General features: G+C 39.6%; 2 protein-coding genes across 7 annotated transcripts; one reads left to right on the top strand and one right to left on the bottom strand.

Moving 5' to 3' along the window:
• Positions 1–391: 391 nt before the first annotated feature.
• LOC146649341 (retinal Mueller cells isomerohydrolase-like) lies at positions 392–10,891 on the top strand. 5 transcript variants are annotated; one of them, XM_085386320.1, is made up of 15 exons: positions 494–519; positions 1,359–1,441; positions 3,444–3,594; positions 4,005–4,112; positions 5,034–5,175; positions 5,405–5,552; positions 5,993–6,074; positions 6,214–6,346; positions 6,624–6,766; positions 6,857–6,986; positions 8,318–8,432; positions 8,572–8,666; positions 8,772–8,883; positions 9,551–9,717; positions 10,772–10,891. In XM_085386320.1, the coding sequence occupies exons 1-14, from the start codon at positions 509–511 to the stop codon at positions 9,694–9,696; spliced, it is 1,599 nt and encodes a 532-aa protein (XP_085242446.1). In that variant the 5' UTR covers positions 494–508; the 3' UTR covers positions 9,697–9,717; positions 10,772–10,891. The 5 variants fall into 5 exon arrangements, with proteins under 5 accessions (XP_085242448.1, XP_085242447.1, XP_085242446.1 ...); XM_085386319.1 differs by having other exon boundaries at positions 10,769–10,889; XM_085386322.1 differs by lacking the exon at positions 10,772–10,891 and having other exon boundaries at positions 392–519; positions 6,857–6,950; positions 9,551–10,457.
• On the bottom strand, positions 10,352–18,575 carry LOC146649340 (methylcrotonoyl-CoA carboxylase beta chain, mitochondrial). Of its 2 annotated transcripts, none has more exons than XM_085386316.1 (12): positions 18,446–18,575; positions 17,055–17,222; positions 16,635–16,831; positions 16,304–16,482; positions 16,098–16,178; positions 15,578–15,756; positions 15,285–15,492; positions 15,079–15,170; positions 14,322–14,478; positions 14,064–14,186; positions 11,892–12,122; positions 10,352–11,780 (listed from the first exon to the last, which is right to left on the bottom strand). In XM_085386316.1, the coding sequence occupies exons 1-12, from the start codon at positions 18,472–18,474 to the stop codon at positions 11,694–11,696; spliced, it is 1,731 nt and encodes a 576-aa protein (XP_085242442.1). In that variant the 5' UTR covers positions 18,475–18,575; the 3' UTR covers positions 10,352–11,693. The 2 variants fall into 2 exon arrangements, with proteins under 2 accessions (XP_085242442.1, XP_085242444.1); XM_085386318.1 differs by having other exon boundaries at positions 17,055–17,219; positions 18,446–18,489.
• Positions 18,576–19,887: the final 1,312 nt, after the last annotated feature.

Here is a 19,887-nt window from a genome sequence, read left to right as displayed (position 1 = left end):
TAAAATAGTTTCTCAGCCTTTGTCAAAGCTGTCTGGAACTAATTAGATAAGATTCTTTCTGCAAGCATATCCACCTTCAAACACACTGCTTTTAAAGGCTGAATTTGCTAGTTTGACCCACATCACTGGTGACTGTTTGTGTTCCCAGACCTTGTTTAGGTGGGCCGGAGAAAGTTCTGCAAAGAGCCGGGGGCCTGGCGTCTGAAAGGAGAGCACACAAAGCTGGCTTGTTCAGCTCTGGTTAAGACTTGGGGGGAGGTGGAAGAGGTTTGGGAAGGGGTGCTGAAAAGGGGGAGCAAAAGGCATGAAGGGAAAATAGGAGGAGGAGAGGAGGAGGAGAAGAGGACGGGGAGCGAGGAGGGATGGAAAAGGGGAGGGGAGAAGGAGAGGAGGGTGGATGGGGCACCGTTTCCATTGCTTACCACAGGAAATCTGTGCAGGGTTTAAATACCAGCCAGAGCCTCTTTTGTAAGCAGCTTGTGTGAAAGTGTGTGAAGAGCGTAGCAGCATGGTCAGCCGGTGAGTAACACCTTCTCTTTAGTTTCTCAGATGCATGGCAGTGAAGACAAAAGCTTGAAAGGTTGAAAATGACTTTTCAAGGTTGGGTTTTGCTGGTTTTCCCCAACAACATAACAGAAAGCAGCTGGCAGACGTGCTTTGTTCTGCTCTGCTCGAAATGATCTGATGATGAGTCATCGGAGCAGATTTCAAACAGTTTACCTCGGGAGTTTCAACCTGAAATTTCACAGTAAGTCACTGGTGCTGTAGTAAAATACTCGATGGATCTTAGAAAAGCTTAGAAAAGCTGATGTATGTACTCTGAAGGAATCTTGGCCCAGTAACTGAGGAAGAATTTCAGCCCTGCTTCTACACAAATGCAACAAAGCAAAACAAAACTGTGAGAAAGAATGTTGATTTTAAAAGGAATAGAGAAATGTAAGAAAACACAAAAATAATAATACATGACAAAACAAGACCACTCAGAACCCCCAGAGGAGGCCCACTGTACTTCTGTGAAGTTTGAAGACAGCTGAGGAAATATAATGCAGTGTGACCTGGACTTTGACCTGATTTTCACAAAAAGTAAATCAGCTCGAGCTGTTGTTGGTATCTACCGTCTGAGAAAATGTGGAAATGATATCTTGACAGCTATGGATGCTAGACTGCAAACAAACAAATGGAATCAATTACATACTTCCTCCCTTTGAGGGGAGGACAATGGGTAAGATATCCAACAAACGACAAACGAACTGGCTGTTAACAAGACAAACAAGGAACAAGCAGTTGAGAAAACTTGTAGACATATTTCATTATTTCTGAAGTCCAAAAAAGAAAAACTTTTTGTATTTTGTTTGCAGCGTGGAGCATCCTGCTGCCAGCTACAAGAAGATCTTTGAGTCTGTGGAGGAGCTGAATGAACCCATACCAGCAGTTATCACTGGTAGGAAAGAGCGACTGACAAAAAACAAGTAGCAATGCATGGCTGTGTCGATGGCAGTGTGGCTTTAATCACTAACATTTATGGTTCCAAGACAGCGAATCACCTGAAATTTCCTCCAGTACCAGTGTTCATGAGATTTCTGATTTAGTGGTAATGAATAATCTGCAGTTAAATATGCTTTAGATATTATGAGAGTCCTCTAAAGATTTATCATTACAGGTTGGGCAATTATGAACAAATCAAGGATCACATGTGGGAAATTAGAAATTCTTTATTTTGCTGAGGAACATTTAGCTGTGACAGATCTCCTGTCTCCGTAAACTTGCATCTATGATCTGATGACTATTACTTATGAGTGGCAGAAGCAAAGAACAATGTGCCACACTCTTCTATTATATGTTCACATTTGCAGTGTGAAGGTGGCAGGTAATGGCAGGTATACAAGGGGGAGCCCATTTTTCTAAACTTAAAAGTATATTGGTTTGCTTTTATAACTTGCGCAACAACTTTCAGGTCATGTCACTGCATATGTTTACAATGATGGACTGTAGGAAAGGGGGAGGGGAAGGATCCAGGCCATGCACAGTATAAAAACTGGACATACAGCTACTGTCACAATGTCATCTGTTGATTTCTAAAGTGCAGTTTTGAAACGTCATGATTGGTGTTTTCATTGTCACCAAAAATTTAAGCAGGTGCGACAAACACGGGCAGGTGTGATTGCTCTCTCCCTAACTACTTGTCAATCACAAGTCATCAACAAATTGACATGTCATTCTGAAACATAGTATAACCAAGATTTACAAAATAGACTTCACTGTTCTTCATGAAATAAGTGACTGAGCCCATAAACTCAGGAAAGGGTTAACACAGGGGAATGCGGGAAGACTTTTCCCATAGACTGCTGTGGGACCTGAACACTTTCAGTAACCACAGCTATCCCCATCTGGTGGCCTTCAGATTGCATGCAGGGCTAAAGCATTTTACACTGGCTGTGTTTCCTCACATGGAATCTACATTTATGGTTTTCTAACCCCTCTCTTGAAAACTTCCACTGATGGTTGCATTGATATAACAACTAAATTTCATCACAAGCGTGCGGTTTCTCCTATTTTTTTATCATCTGAAATGTCAAATGGAAACATCTGCAAAAGGCATTTCTCCTATGACATCCACAAGTGCACTGCCTATTTCAAAGTCATAGTGAAACAATAAACACAAGTTAGCGGATTATATTAACGCAATCATCTAATATACACTAAAATAAATATGTACGGCATAGTAGCATAACGCCTGAAAATACACTGGCCAGCATTATCACTACACAAGTGTGCTTTTTTAAATTACGTATAGTTATTTGTTAGTTCTGTATTTAGTGTTTACTCAAATAAAACTCCTTTGGTGACCATTAGGTTACTCACAGGTAACGTACATTGAACATGACACGCGAAAGACACAAACATTGCTATCACAGAAGGATAATAAAATGAACATAATACTTAAGAAAATCAATAGTTAGGATTTATAATAACATTAACATGTAACATGTAACATATACGAATAAATATAAATATGTATATGTGTGGCATGTATATGTACTGCCTCATGGAGTGTAATGTTTTTTGATTGAACTAAATGTTGTACATTGGTTAACATAAAGGCTACTGTGAAAGTAAATCCTTTGATGCAAGGAAAATAGAGAGAAGACATTAGTCTGACTTAGTCTGAGATATACTCAGCTTCAGGCCTGACCTGTTCACCCATCTACGCAAAATGCATTTTTGGTGTTACTGCCAGGATCAGTCTTGTGGATAAAAATACTGTAGTGTTATAAGTGACACTGGGGTGTTAGAAATGGGTAAAGTTTGATACTAACCACTTGATGTGCATAGTGTGAAAACAAGTGTAGACAGAATCCTATAGTCTGAGTTTTTAGACAGCAGAATGTGGCATCATGTGGTCAGGATGTGCACGGCTTCGTTTGATGGTTTTATCACTGCAGGTGTTATCCCGTCATGGCTGGGGGGAAGTCTTCTGAGGATGGGTCCAGGTCTCTTCGAGGTGGGAGATGAACATTTCCAGCACCTGTTTGATGGACAGGCTCTCATCCACAAGTTTGACCTGAAAAACGGTCAGGTGACTTATTACCGGAAGTAAGAAAACGGATTAATCTACAAAAGCAGAGCACATTATTTTTATATTTCATATTTCAAGTTGCAGTATTCTGAGGAAATACCTTTTAAGAACGTACGTTTCTAGCTGTACTGACATCAGGACGTTAAGGCATTTTTTCTTAAATCACAAAAGAAAAAGAAGAAGAAGAAAATCTGGTTCTCATATTCCCAGCAGCTCCAAGCTCCAGTTGTGGGTTTTTATGACATCTGATTTTGGTTTGGAGTTCTTTGCAGCTGAGGAAAAGTGGGATGTTGCAAAGAAACAGGCAACGAATGAAGAAGGCTTTTTGTGTTTCAAAGATTTCAGTCACGTGTCACAATGAAAATTTTTAAAGTAATATGAGTGGGATTCAAAAACAGCTGACATACTAGTTGATGTTTGTGCTCAGGTTTATTAGGACAGATGCTTATGTTCGGGCCATGACAGAGAACAGAGTTGTCATCACTGAGTTTGGCACGGCAGCCTACCCAGACCCCTGCAAAAACATCTTCTCAAGGTAATCCCAAACCCATGCCCTAAAATGCACACAAAAGGAACATTACACTGTACAAAAGCTGTCGAATTAAAACAAATAGCTCAATAAATAAATAACTTAATATGCAATTCAATTAAAAAACATTTTATTTATATGACTTAAATTATTGTGCTTCCTTGATTGCATTTAAACGTGCTTTTCTCATTTGATTTTCCATTTAATCAATTGTCAATGTACGGTTATTTCTTTATTATTGGTTTATTGATGTATTGCAAAAAAACAAGATAAGAAGATAAAACCTTTCATTTGGCGCGAAGCTGAGGCCAGGAGACTGTACTGAACAGTTAGACTGGAAGCGTCCAACATTCCTGTGGTTGTGAAGTGCACGATGTTGAAAGCGTTCAAATGGAGAAACCTGTTGGGGTTTTTTTTTTTCAAGATCTATTTATAGATTTAAAAAAAAATCCTTAGTGTTTGTCATTTATGTTCCACATATCCCCTTTCAGTGTTCTTAAATGAACCGTGCTCATTCCCAGTGCTATATTTTTATTCTGGAACTTCATATAGTAGTTTTCATGAGTCATAGTTATGAATAACTATCAATATTCTAATAAATATCCATGTTATATTATAATGAGCCTTGGTGCATCCTCTCAGCTCATACACTGTAAACAATCCATTTAGCTCCCTCCTTGTAACTCAACCTTCATCAGAAACAGGTAGTTTTACCAGTAGGTGGGTTGGGGTTCCTGAGATGACCATATTAAGGTATCCTCCCTCTTTGATGCTTTACAAATCCCAGGAGTAAAACAGTGTCAAACTTGAGCTTTTGGTTCACATACACTGATCTTATCATGTTGTGCCTGTGTTGTTGTATTATTACTATGGGTTTAGGGAAACGGTTGGTTTAATATAAAGTTTTCCTCGTGCTTGTAATTTCAGGTTCTTTACTTACTTCAGAGGCATTGAAGTGACTGATAACTGTTTAGTGAACGTCTACCCGATTGGTGAAGACTTCTACGCAGTCACTGAGACCAACTACATTACCAAAGTTGACCCTGATTCACTGGAGACATTAAAAAAGGTGGGAGCTGATTGGTTTAAATTTACAGTAAGCTAGAGCCATCGTCATTTTCTGGTAGCGTTATTAAACCTATACCCTCCCCAAATATGCCAGAAGGAAGAGTTCTAGTTTTCAACATTGCTGCATTTTCAGTTGCTTTATTATTCTTTCCTTGCAGCATCTATGACTGTTTCCGGTTGTGATTTTACATATTTAGCTTTCAACTTGAATGTCTTCCAATTTGCAATAGGTGGATCTTTGTAAGTACCTCTCAGTGAATGGGGTGACCGCCCACCCCCACACTGAACGAGATGGCACGCTCTACAACATTGGCAACTGCTTTGGCAAGAACATGAGTCTGGCTTATAACATTGTTAAGATCCCACCTGTTCCGAAAGGTGAGTTCATTATACACAATACTCTCAATGACTATCAATGGACATGTTTTAATTGATTATTATTTTATTATTTTATTATTATTATTATTATTATGTTTATTGATGTTTATTGACCTTTAAATTATATTGTAAATTTTTATCTTATAGAGATTTGGGTTTGAAAGGAGTATCATGCCTGAGTTTTCCAGATAAGCTTTTAAGCACTGACTGTTTGTTACCGCGACGATAGACTGTCAAGAAAAAAGAAGAATATGATAGATAAAAAGGGAGCGAACAGGATAGAAGAAAACGGTGGATAACAGAAAAAAGAAGAAAAGAAAATGAGACAAAGATTTAAAAAAAGAAAAAGGTTTAAAAGAAAAGTTGAAGCAAGCAGAATGCAGAGAATTCAAATAAAATTGTCAGGAACAATGTATATGTTTGTATCTCTGTGATTCCAGATAAATCAGACCCCATAGAGAAGTCCCAAGTGTTGGTCCAGCTGCCAAGCAGTGAGAGGCTTAAACCCTCCTACGTACACAGGTACAGAGTTATCTCATACATGTACACAAAGCCTGGTTTTTGTTTTTGTTCCTTTCTCTTTGTATTTGACGTTTTACCATTAAGATGAACTGTGCTTTGCCTCTGAGTGTCTTTCACTGTTTTGCTTATCTGTCTCCAGCTTCGGTATGACAGACAACTATTTTGTATTCGTGGAGCAGCCGGTGAAGATCAACCTGCTCAAGTTCTTGTCAGCTTGGAGCTTCAGAGGAGCCACATACATGGACTGCTTTGAGCCCAACGCCAGCATGGGGGTAGGCAGGGCACAGGCATTAAAGAAGGCCCCTGGAATCCAGTCTGTTCTTGAATGCTGGAGTTACAAACACCTGCAATATCTGAATATAATTTATATTAGATCTTTTGGACTCTTTTGCATTAATTTCACTAAAAGCCACACAGCTGTGCTATTTACTAAAGTCACCTGCTTGCTCCAAGTTTCTGAGCCTTCTCCTGGGAAAAAGTTAATTGATTGGTCATGTGTGTCTGCTTGGTATCATCTGGTCAGTGAGTATGTGTGTTTGTGTGCTGCAGACATGGTTCCACTTGGCCAGTAAAGAGCCAGCGGGTTATCTGAGTAGTCACAAGTTCAGAACATCAGCATTCAACCTCTTTCACCATATTAACGCCTATGAAGACGAAGGATTCATCGTTGTCGATCTCTGCGCGTGGAAAGGGTAAGTGTAAAACTGTGTGTATGTGCAAGTGTCTTACATGCAATTATGTGACATCTCTCTCTCTCTCACTCTCTCTGTGTTTCTTTACAGTCATGAATTTGTGTATAACTACCTGTACCTGGCTAATGTGAAAGAGGAGTGGGAGGAGGTGAAGAAAGCAGCTGCACGAGCTCCACAGCCTGAGGTCAGACGATATGTCCTTCCACTGGATATTCACAGAGTGAGTCTACACACAGAGATAGTGCAAGTTATTTATGTCATCAGTTATATGTTTGATCATTAATAGTGATTATTTAGCACTGTAACAGGATCCATCATACTGATTAGGCAGGCCACATTTTTTAAAATGCAGAAGAAAATTCTTTATAACAACACAGTATTAGGTATTGTAGCAGCTAGATGGTGTAGTGGTAAGACTACAAACCTTTAGAGCGAGAGTTGCAAGCTCAATTCCCACCGAGTATCCAGTAAGGGTCCTGGCTTGTCCTGCAAAAACCTGACTTGTTGCTTGCAAATTCCACATAAGTACAGGACACTTGCACCTTTGTCGTGGGTCTTACAGTGTCATTGTTTCCTCCAAACGCTGGCCTGCAAATTGCATATAATTACAGGGTACTTACACCTAATACACAGGTCGTATTATAAAGTGTTACCAGTTTTTTAATCTAATATGTCATAGGATTGATCAGAAACATTGTAAATGACAAATAGTGATTAATGGACTCATGGAATCGTTTCTTCATATCAGTTTTAATTGGTCAGCTCACAGCCTCTAAAGCTAATTTTTGCTACTACAGTATAAGTGGAAAAGGTGTTGTCACTGTTATTTATGTGTACCTGTTTATCTGAATATAGGTCAAGTTAAATTAAATCTACTTATATTAGATGCAATATTATATTATTATTATTATATTATATCATAGTATAATTGGGAATAACAATCATTAGCCTCTCTGTGTAACCGAAAATGTACTTAAAAACTTAATAATGTATTTAAATACCTTTTGTTTCACCCGTTAAACTCTTCATCAAAACTGCGAGAGCGGTATTAGACATTCATGAATCAGAAAATAATGAAATAATGGGATCTGTTTTGAAAGGCTAAAACTTGCTTTGGGGCAAATTTTATCTTTGTATTTTCAGCATTTTGTTGTGTGGCAGTTTGAGATATTTACCTTTAAAAGTGCTATATAAATAAAATTGTATTTTTACTTTGTATTGCTTTTATTAGATCCTTACTGTAATGGTTCCCATAGAGCTGGATTTACAACATTGGACTGATCAATTAGTTAGCTTGTTTGTCATATCAGGAAGTAACAAAATAGCCCAAATAAAAATCTAGTTGTAATATGACATACAAGATCTGAGAAAATTGTGCAGCATCACAAATAATTTTAATTTGTGACAACAAAATGTTCTGTCGTTCCATATTTATTCAACCCTAAAAAAAAACCCTGCATGAAGCCAAAACATTTACTGTAACCTAGGAATGATATCTCTTTATCTTTAAGCTCCACGGTATTCTGTACACAACTTTGTGTGTGTTTTCAGGAGGATCGGGGGAAGAATCTGGTATCTCTGTCGTACACTACAGCGACCGCCGTTCTTCACAGCGACGGTACTATCTGGCTCGAACCTGAAGTGCTGTTTTCTGGACCAAGACAGGGTATCACATATACACTATAGTTTACATGTTCTCTGTATATTCCAATATGTGTATCCTGAAGGGTACATAATACACTGATTGTTATAACATATTAAATATGTGCCCATATTCATTTCTTTTCTCTGTGTCACTCTCTCAGCTTTCGAGTTTCCACAGATCAACTATTCAAAGTGCTGTGGGAAGAAGTACTCCTTCGCCTATGGCCTGGGACTCAACCACTTCATTCCTGACAGGGTAAGAAGGGTTTTCATTGAACACATCAGGAGACGAGGACAGTTGCAGGGCCCGTGACGTTAGCTAACTCCACAAGACATTAAAAGCAACTGGTTGCTGCTTTAGATCGTCAAGCTGAATGTGCAGACCAAAGAGACCTGGGTGTGGCAGGAGGAGGACAGTTACCCATCAGAGCCACTGTTTGTGCCGTCACCCGGAGCTACAGAGGAGGATGATGGTAGGACACATTCTCACATCTTAGCCCACAGAATTACACACTAACACTGGTCTTCAGGGTGTTTGTGGCTTTCAGATCATATTGAATCAAGCATGAAATTAATTTATTAAATTATTGTCTTCTTTATTAGATGCTTATCATTTTTGTTGTTGTCATTATATTAAGTAAAAAAAAAAACAAACGAACAAGGATCATCTAGAATATGCTCAATGGGTAAAGTGACCGCCTCCATGTTTTTATATACAGTTTATCATCCAAAGGCGCATTATTTTCTATGTCCAGTAAGTGGAACTCCTGTAAATGCTTTAAGTTTTCATGGAAAATTAGATGAGTAAAGCTACATTTTAAGCTACACTGCAGTCATTCACACATTGGCAAGTGTTTGATATACAAGTCGATTTTGTGTAATGTATGTTTCAAACCAAAGTTTTTATTAGCGCTACATAAATCTCTGCCTAGCACAGATGACACAACCTAAATATGGGATGCAAACGTATCCTTTCTTTCATTCATTCAGCATCAAATATACATATTTTATAATCTTTACACACCCAAACTCTAACTGTAGACACATTACGCTCATTTGAAACAACTTTTTTGCGTTTTTCCTTATGAACGTTTGCTGTAGAACACGCAAGCAGTTGCCTCCCGTGTCTGGGTTTTACAGGTGTGTTGCTGAGCATTGTGGTAAAGCCAGGTGCGCAGAGACCAGGTTCCCTCCTGGTGCTGGATGCCAGAAACCTGACAGAGCTCGCCAGGGCAGAGGTCAACACTATCATCCCCATCACCCTGCATGGGACTTACAAGCCATGAAGCTGCGTTTCTTCCAAACAGGTGCTTCATGAAATACACCAGTCTGGCTCTTTTCTCCCACCATAGACGAGTTTTCTTATGGAAATGAAACCCCATCATTGCTTTACAATGCTGCTAAAAAAAAATAAAAATCTTCAGCAGTCTCTGTCATATGTTACCTGGCCACACAATGCATGTTGGTTCTATTTTTCCTGTAGCTGTAGCTGGTGGTGAGAAGAAGCCCAGCGAAGCATTACATCAACCACATTTACTGCATAATCAGTTTATGTTTATGTAATTGTTGTTGTAAATCCACAAATGTACACAGACGGTATTTTTGCTACAGGTATTTGAAACAATTTTGGTCAAATACAAAAACTGTTCATGTGTATTTGTTTTGACAACACATGTTGTAAAAATAAATCTGTGCATACATTCATCACTCATCACAAAATTGAGGCAACATTTGGAAATGTGAGCTATAAAAACATGTAATCCTACCAATCCAGTAAAATTATATGATGAGCAGGATATGGGTCTGACCACGTACTAAAAATCCAAAACTGAGATTAACATGATATTAGAAAAGAGTTATATATTGGTGCATCCATGTCATTTGGATTAAGCACCATTGCTTGTTGCGTATGGACTTTTGATATTACTTTAAATTTGACTCTTCATTGCATTCAAACTTCAGATTTCAACATCTTTTTAGAAAATCAACAGCATGTTATAATACCAGATGAATAGTTGTGGATTAACTGTACTTTATACATATATGTTCCTAAACTTGTTTCTGTGTACACACTGTGGTTGTTACAACTTAGTTTGGCACCAAATACAGTAAATATGGAGTATAATCAAACTTCCACAGTGCTTTGTGAAAGCTAGCTGTTTATCGTTGACCTTCATGTATATGCAGCACTGTTTATAAGCCAATTATATTGTTGAATTTAGAAGAAAAAAATGTAGATGCAAATAAAAGCAGTACTATTTTTCTACGATTGGAAATAAAGCTGGCTGCAGGTCCACAGCTTGCACAAGCAGGTCAAATGTTGGGTTATTAAACTAAAGCAGATCTCTGTTTATTCAGCAGCATACCACCCTGGCATCAGCACTCCCACTGACCAACGACATGTACGTGTCTTCTCGTCTCATATTACATGTAGTTTTTTAATTGATATAAGATGAGTTTTTTAAATTTTATGTGAATGTGTAATTTCACTTTTTGGTTAATAAAAAAAACAAAAAACAAAACTTGTGTTCTGTGTTCTTCCTCAAAACATTACAAACAAATGACTACACAAAATGTTAAAATCCATGATAATTAAACTAAAAACTGTACTACAATAGTTACATTATAATTTTTTTTCTAAACTGGGTTTCTTTTGGAACAAACTGACAGAAATAGAGTGCACGTTTCTAGGCAACTGTTTTTTTTTTTAGGAAGAAACTAATTTTAAACCAAAATGCAGGCTGCACTGATCCAACTTTTCCAGTTCTGATCCAATGCAGATACGTAGCTTAAGTACCAAAGTGATGCTCATGTTATATTAATAAGCATTAATCCTCACTGTGAGAAAGAAACTGGAAATCATCCTTTTACATGTAAGGCTACAGGTAAAAGGAGCCAATGCACTGCTGTTCATGCTTTGTGTTGTAAAGAACAAACAACTGAACTGATTGAATCGCTTATAGATCAACTCGCTGTCAGGCATTCTGTGTGAGGAATGATCCACCACTAGGCTGCTGTGTGTAAACATCCCAGAGAAATATTTTGTTCTGCAACTTGGTCTGAAAGTGCTGACAATCAAAACCTGATGAGGAACTGTGCAGGATTTAAATCCCTCTCTCCAGAGTGGTTTGACCTAGCGCCTACATTTACAGTACACAGGATTGATTACATATTTGTTGTGGTGACCTCAACAAATTTACAGAGAAGCTTCTTCCATTACAAGTGAAAACGGGATTGTTGTGAGTCCAACAGGAGCAGTTAAATCTGATGGGGACAGAAGCCTCTACATACGCAGAGGTATCGATTGCAGAGTCTCTGTAGACAGCTGATACCGCTGCTGTTTGATGATGTCCAAAACGTCTCTAAGAACCTGAAACCAAAAAGCAATAAATACAACAACAACAAAAAAGAAGCGTTCTTAAATGTGCTCTCGAATGTTCCCAAAGACACAGATAATCCCTTAAAAATGGGTCATTTTTACCTTCCGGGTGTTCTGCGGCAGAATGACTCCATCATCCCACATCCTGCTGGAGGAGAAGAAAGCTGAACTCTCTTCCACCAACATCCTGTTTAGTTCCTCTTCCTGCTTCTTCTGCTCTCCTTCTTGCTCACCATCAAGGGGAAGCAGAGAGCCAATGTGACCCGGAGGGGCAATAGAAACTTTGGCATTGGGCCACAGGAACAAGAAATTAGGATCAAATGCTCGGCCACACTGGTGAGGAACGAAGAAGGAATTATTACTGTAAGCCACATTCTACAAGATTACAATGAATCGGTAAGAATTATCATTATGTGCAATTTCTGGGGTTTTTTTGCATATCTTCTAGTGGTGCAACGGATCAAAAGTCTCACGGTTCGGATCACGTTTTTTTTCGTCACGGATTGGATCAATTTTCGGATCAGCAGAAAAAAAGAAGAAGACAAAAATTTAACTCGCCATTTACTTATTTAAGTATTTTTTGCCTATTAAAAAGCATTCCACTCAAGACTCATTCCACGCAATTATATAAAAACAAATTAAGATGCAATATAGGGCAGTACAGGGCTTTCTATCTCCCACTCCGCTGTGATATAATGAGCGGTCACGTAGCTTTCCGTTGCCCTGGAGGTCCACCCGTTTGTAACAGAAGATGCCTGGGACAGTTCAGTTATAACTTTAAACTTTTCCTGCTCATACATGCTTGGAGCGATCTTGTCACTGAAGTGGACGCGCGACGGGATATCATAGCGTGGCTCAAGCACGTTCATCATAGTTTAAACTAGTGCTGTCAGAGTAAATCTCGTTAAAATGATGTTAATGCCATAACTGCATTAATGCGGCAAATCTCTGTTAACTAGTTATCGCCCCGTGCGTGGGGCTGCACGGCGTCAATGCGTCAACTAACGCGTTGACTAGTTTAAAACCCTTGTTTTGCACAACGGAAAACGGCCTCCCGTCTGCAGCTAAACACCCCAATAGCTTTTATACACATACTTTTTTTCTTCTTTTTCGAATCACGTGCGTGCCAAACCGTGGAGTGGGATCGGTTCGGATTACGGATCAACTGTGATCCGTTGCACCACTAATATCTTCTCTAAACTCTCTGCGGTAGAGACTTGAGGCTGTCTTGTGTCTTTAAGCAGTCTTAAGGAATAGTTGAAGGACATTCAAATCTTTTTGGAAGTTGGCTGCCTTTTATTCTGTTCACTGTCAAGATGATCCTGCACGGCTTTAGTCATGTTGCGGTCAGAGCTCCTGGCAGGTCAGTCCATGACATGACTGATAGAGTTTCATTGCTTGCTTTCCTATCCAGAAATGCTTTTACTGTAATGGCAGCATGTTTGGGATCATTGTTATCCCTAACATCACTTCCGGATATGTATTCTCAAACTATGACATTTGTTTATCTTCTAGTTTTTTTCCAGGCATGTCACTTATTTTGTCCTTCACTTCAGATTTTTTTTAAGAACACACCTCACGCCAAGCTTAGATATTCCAAGTTTTTGTTTAAAAGTTCTTTAGGAAGCACCTTCTTTAGTATTTAGTATTTAGTATTTTTAGTATTTATTTATTTATTGTCATTGTCAAGAACAATGAAATTGCGTTTGGGGCTTCCATACAACCCAAAAAAAAGAAGAAAATAATAAATACCCCTTAAAACCCAAGTGTACATATTTAACCCAGTGTGACTCCAATGCAATAAGACAATCCTTAGCAATAATGTTCGTAGAAATTCAGACAAAGACCTGAGAAACATGACAAAATACAACAATGCAACCCATTCAATATTATTGTACTGTGAGATATGATATCAGATATGATAGTTATCTATTTAAGAAAGAGGGGGGGGGGGGGGGGGGCAGGAGGGGGAAGAGAATAAAGATATGATGCACCAATGCAGACCAGTTCATCCTGTAAAAATACTATTTTATGCCTGTGAAACTGCGTCACTTGTTTTTGCAGAGGCGACCAGAAACCCACTGGCACATTAAAAATGGACTCTTTGCCAGGTTGTCTGTTATATGGGAACAACACTGGTTCATCCCTTAATTTAGGTGCCTTTTATATCACGTTTGATTCATCGATCAGTGTTACATGGTTTAACAAACAGAAAAATGATCTGAAAATGGTCATGTACAAACATGAGAATGAAAAATAAATTGATTCGCTCACCATAGCATAGCTGTCTGCACCATGGCAACCACCAATCACCACAGTGATCTTGGGGACAGAGGCGGATGCTACTGCTGACATCATTGAACCCTGAGCTTTTAGATGGTTACTGTTCATCTCTGCCTGGGAGACACACATGAATAAATGGTACTTGGGATGGTTTTTTACACTTACTGGGGACTCAAAGTAATTCTAAACTCTCCCAAACTTGAGTCCCTGTGCATTTGTTTTTAGTGAGAATGAAGTGAGAGTGAATACCTGTTTTGTGGACAGTGTCAGTGCTGCAGTGGGTGCCGTGTTCTGGAGGAAGAGGAGTGGGACGTCTCTCTGGTTGCACAACTGGACAAAATGGCTTCCTTTCAGTGTGGCCTCATATGACAGCTGTCCATCATTCGCTAAAATTCCAACTAGGTGACTGACGCAGTGAACACAAAGAAAGAATTACCTTAAGTTTAGGTGAAGTATTACTTAAGGTATTCATTATCAGCCACATGTAACAGGTGTAACATCATATTTTAAAGTGAAACCAAAATTATATTAGCAAAGCTACTAGATGAAAGCTCGGGTTTCAGGCTACTGTAAACGCTTTTAAAAGAAAATGTTGCTACTGTTTCAGTTTGATGTCAGTGTGAGCCAATTTCCCTAATCTGGCCCTCTCAAGCGCACAACTCTGGCTATAACATACACAACAGATCAATCCACCTACTGCACACAAGGGGCAGCCAATCAGAGGAAAGCTGGTTTAAAGGGAAGAGAAAGGAACGGCAAGTGCTTGTTTCAGGCAGTGGGTGAAATGAGAAGCTCCATCATGGCCCGTATGGGATAAATAAGGATTATTTTAGATAATCATGCAGAGCTACTCTAGTTGAGTCCAAGAATAAAAAGCAGGACTGCAGTAAATGTAAATTGTGTCCTCAGTATTACAAAAAACATTAGGAACACAATGTCAACAATCAGAGTTTATGTGCTACAAGAAGACTTCAGTGAGCGTATTGGTTGTGTTTATATCTTTTACCCATGTATCTTTGCAAAGCCAGTGACGAGTGAGGTTCCATAGCGAGCTTTAAATTCCAGAAAGCGGCTCCCATCTACCAGTCGACTGACTACCTGGGCAGAACAACAGAAACAACCAACTAAAGGTCACAGAGCCGCAACTCAGCATAAGAGTAACAAACTCATCCGACTAGAGCACTTTGTGCATTTGTGTCCGTCACATTGTACCATCTTAACATCCAGGCTGTAGTTGTAACTCTTAGGGGCGAGTCCTAAAAGCTCTTCCAGACTGTGCAGTGGCTCCTCCTCTGCGTTCCTCTTCTTTGTCTCCTCCTCTTCCTCAGGCAGCAGGAAGTTGAGGGTTGATATAATGTTTCTAGTGTAATCAAAAGCCTCCTTCTCCTCCCAGGCAAAGTGATCCACGCAGCCACTCACTCTGGAACAAGATGGTAACTTGATACATGATGATATGAACTAATTCTTCTGATACTATTCAGGACTGATTAGATTTACACACATACTCAGCATGGAGCCTGGCCCCTCCCAGGTCCTCTGGCGTCACCTCCTCTCCAGTGGCAGCTTTCACAAGTGGCGGTCCGCCCAGGAATATGGTTCCTATTCTGTGCACCATTACAGCTTCCTCCGCCATAGTGGGCATGTAAGCTCCACCCGCCGTGCATGACCCGCACACAACAGCTACCTTTAGGATGATCAATTTTCATATCAGAACTGCAATTTGAAATAGTGAAAAAACCAAAAGCAAAAACAAAGAAAACAATGAGAACTTAACAATGGTAACTTGTTCTCTCTTCATTTTTAGACTTAAAAATTCTCTGCCTGTGGAGATTAATTATGCCAAAATTTTAAATAGAGTCACGGTCTTCAGATTATGGTCTCCCTGGAGGGGCACAACAGTTCACAAATTATGAGAATGTTTTAGAAAACAAGTGTGTGCATATGAAACATTTTAAAGGCAAAGTGTAGCTTATAAACAGGAATGATAATCTATGTAAAGACCAAAGCCTTCTAGCTCATCCTTACCTGGGGGATCTTCATGGCAGACATGATGGCTTCATTGTAAAACGTCCTTCCTCCGTGATTCTTATCAGGAAAAATCTCTGACTGGACATTTATACACAGACGAGGAAACAGCAGTCAGTATAAATTCCACTAGCATTCACTTACTCTAAAGGTAGAACCCTTACGCATATTAAATCGGAGATGTGCTTATGTGTGCGTGCGCTAACCTGCAGCGGCAGGAACGCTCCACCGGAGTCGACCAGGTACACGCAAGGCAAACGATTTTTGATTGCTATTTCCTGCGCTCGGAGATTCTTCTTTACCGTGATAGGATACGATGTGCCTCCTTTCACCGTAGCGTCGCTGGCAACAAACACACACCACAGACCGTTGATCCTGCCGATGCCTGAATGATGTTTGTACAGACGAATAAAAAAAATGCATAAAGTGTCACACTCGGATCCCAGAAGATGTGGAGTAAACAGAAGACAATCTGAAATAAAGAAATTAAATGAGGGTATTTAGCTGCGGTCACACTAATCTGTAGTCGTTTCTGACCAGTCATACTGCCGGCTGAAGGTATGTCCCCGTACGGAAGACCCAAACCAGCAAATAGTGACAGCTCCAGAAAGTCCTCGTCATCCAATAGGAGGCGAAGCCTGTCTCTGACCAGCAACTTCCTGTTTCTCTGAGTGTGTCTGGCTATGGCCCTCTCCCCTCCCCCTTCCATCACCTTCTCACTAAACTCTGTGTACCTAATAAATGGAGATAACCAGGGATAATGAATGACAACAAGTGCAGATCTGGCAACACACTGTCACACACAAACAAGCAGGGAATTTATTTTGAGATTAAAAAAACAAACAAACAAAAATCCACTTAATAAATCTAAAATAGTTGATTAGAAACACCAAATTGCAACAAAGCACATACTAATACACTAGGAAATGTGAGAGCAAATGTGTGAGCAAAACCTACTTCTTACACCAGGCGTTGCTATTTCTGAGGTTTGCTTCATAAATGTGTTTGTGGATGGGCAGAAGGGGCAGGTCCAGCACAGGGAAGGCACTCGGCAGGGCTCTCCTCCTCCCTGCAACAGAGCTCATACCGCAGACTGAACGCTGCCAGTACCGCTCAACAAACCTGCTAAACAAGAATCAGGGAAAAAACATTTAAAGACTTATTTGCAACATGACAACAAAAGAAGAGAGAACTGCAAAAAAAAGATTATGAAAATCTGGAGAGTAAATTATTGTCCAACAGTACACTGAAGAGTTCAAATTACTGTTTTAATTCCAGGATTTTGTATGCAGTAGTGCCAACTCCAGGCCTCAAGGGTTGAAGTCCTGCAGGTTTTAGATATCACCCTGGGTCAGCACGCCTGAATCAAATGATTAGATCATTACCAGGCCCCCGGAAAACCTCAAGAAATGTTTAGGAGGTAATTTAGCCATTTAAATCAGCTGTGATGGATCAAGGACATCTAAAACCTGCAGGACACTGGCTCTCGAGGCCTGGAGTTGGACACCCCTGCAGTAGTGTTTGGGGGTTTTTTTGCTCCTGGAGGGGGCAAAGCTGTAATGGTACATAGACTGGGTTCTCCCTCATTTGGTCACATCAGCTTAGATTTGCTGATTCTAGTTCTTGTTGTTGTCAATTATTGTTCTTCTTGCTCTTAACTAACTGAAGCCTTTCATTGAACTACCAAATAAACAAATTAGTGCTCTCTTCCTGGCCACACATGTGGCAGCACTTCTGCTATAACTTTCTTTGTATTTAACAAAATAAAAATGCAGACATAAGTGTGCACATTAGTTTTTAACTGCTACTTAAATTGTTTTCTTTACAAATAACTCTCACTGAACTAACACAGCCAATCCCTCAACATGTTTGTACTTCCTGCTCATTAATAATTTGTTGCTTTTTAAAGAACTTATTTTAACATTTCAGTCAACAACAAAACAAAAAGTAACTTCAAGGGCCAAATTGCATATTTCTTCACGTCAACATACGGGCCGCAAATTTGAGCCCCCTAATTTACACTGAAAGCTGACATCAGCCAGGTTTTCTATTGAATCCTTTGCCAGGGACGATGATTGGCCCATGCGTTAGCATGTATATGATTGGCTGCTTTGGAACCCCCCAATGCAAAAAAGAAATAAAATAAGTCTGTAATATTTACGAGCTTGAACAAATTTGATTAAACGGCAAAGTGTTGCTGAAGCGTTAACCTCTATGTGCCAACAGTTGTGTTTTTGTTTTGTTTTTTATCAGAAATTAACGCACCACCAGAGCTCAGCAGTTGCAAAGTGTGCCAAAGGTCAGTCTGCTGATAAATGACAGTTGGGGGACATATAAACACCTCTTACCTTGCAGTGTAGCGGTGCATATCTGTCATACAAATAAATTCCAGATTATTTAATTGTTCGTAAGTGCATTGCCAATCAGAACCAAACAGAAACTCAATCCCCCTCCAGATGCTGCTGCTTCTTCTTCTTCTTCTTCCTCGCGGTATACTGTAGGGTGGCGCAATTCCGCCACCAACCGCTACGGAGTTTGGATTAGACGGTAATGCTGCTACTTCCACTCCAAAATAATTTGGAGGCAAATAAAATCTACCTACTCTACTCTCTTCCGTTCATTTCAAAGCTTTAGTTTCTTATTATTTTGCAGGTGTAAAAAATATCATGCGGTATTATTAAAAACTCACCCAGCAGCTCCCATAATTACTACTTTTACTATAAGTGTAATTTGTGCCTTTATGCTACTGAATTAGGTTTATGACTAGACATGGGAAATTTGTTTTGCCTCTTGCCTTAGCAATGTTTCATGTATTGTGCAGTGTCAATAAAACATTTCATATTTGATCATTTGTTGCTTTTGCTGGTCTTAAATTACTGCAGTATTTGAGCAAAGAAACAGGGACGCAGTGGAGCCTATCTCAGCTTCCAAAGCTGAGAAGCAGAGTACGACAAGTCCCCAGGCTGTTACAGGGCTAGCATAGAAACAGACAACCATTCATGCTCACATTCACTCCTATGGGCCTATGTACCTGGAGAGAACTCACGCAAGAAGCTTGAGAAACACACAGGACTTAGAGAAGATGTGGAGGGTGAAGGCAATAGTGATCCCCGTGGTAAATGGAGCACTCAGGAGGGACCCCCAAACTGGGAGCTTGAAGGATAAACAAAGACCCCCTGCAGGGCAAGCAGGGATTTAAAAAGCATCAAAGGATCTCATTGTTTAAATGTATCAGGCAGGAGAAGGGTACAAAAAATTTCCACAGCATTGGATATACTGTGGAACCCAGTGGAGAAAACATGGGACGAAAAACCTGGATGCCCCCCAAAACTGATTAAAAGCCAAGATGAATACTGGTCAGTGAGGCTGCCAGGGGACTCGCCATGCACTAGATGTGTATTACACGTGGCAACAATGTCATGTATTTCCATATGTCGAAATTATGTGATAGGGTTGCAGGACAGAAGTGTTTTCTGACAAAAATACACCTTAAAAAACATTTTTTGTTATTAAAATTATTATTTTCTCCTAACACATTTGTTCATCAGTTGAATTATTACAGGTCACATTAAAGTGGGAAAACTTTTGAATCATTGTGATCACATTTTTTAACATCGCAAAAATGATGCATTTAAACAGGGTTGTGTAGACTTTTTTTTTTTATATCCACTGTATCCGTGTAAACAATATAATTATAAGGAGGCCTCATGCTGAGGTCAGTAATTTTTAGTTTTCACTGGCCTTTAGTTCTTGCCAAGCTCTGTGGTGCAGTTTGTCCTGCTGCGGTATT

The sequence above is a fragment of the Rhamphochromis longiceps genome, linkage group LG17, assembly GCF_057381845.1.
Source record: "Rhamphochromis longiceps isolate RC_006_pf linkage group LG17, R_longiceps_female_GT1.1, whole genome shotgun sequence".
NCBI lineage: Eukaryota > Metazoa > Chordata > Actinopteri > Cichliformes > Cichlidae > Rhamphochromis > Rhamphochromis longiceps.
Note: the sequence above shows the minus strand (reverse complement) of the source record. Positions and strands in the feature narration are given on the sequence as shown.

Coding starts and splice junctions, on each gene's coding strand:
- LOC146649341 (XM_085386320.1), top strand. Junction 6,767..6,856: donor GATCTCTGCGCGTGGAAAGG/GTAAGTGTAAAA, acceptor GTTTCTTTACAG/TCATGAATTTGTGTATAACT. Junction 8,433..8,571: donor GTTTTCTGGACCAAGACAGG/GTATCACATATA, acceptor TCACTCTCTCAG/CTTTCGAGTTTCCACAGATC.
- LOC146649340 (XM_085386316.1), bottom strand. CDS start 18,474: ATGACAGATATGCACCGCTACACTGCAAG. Junction 16,179..16,303: donor GAGCGTTCCTGCCGCTGCAG/GTTAGCGCACGC, acceptor ATAAATGTCCAG/TCAGAGATTTTTCCTGATAA. Junction 15,757..16,097: donor CTGCCATGAAGATCCCCCAG/GTAAGGATGAGC, acceptor ATCATCCTAAAG/GTAGCTGTTGTGTGCGGGTC.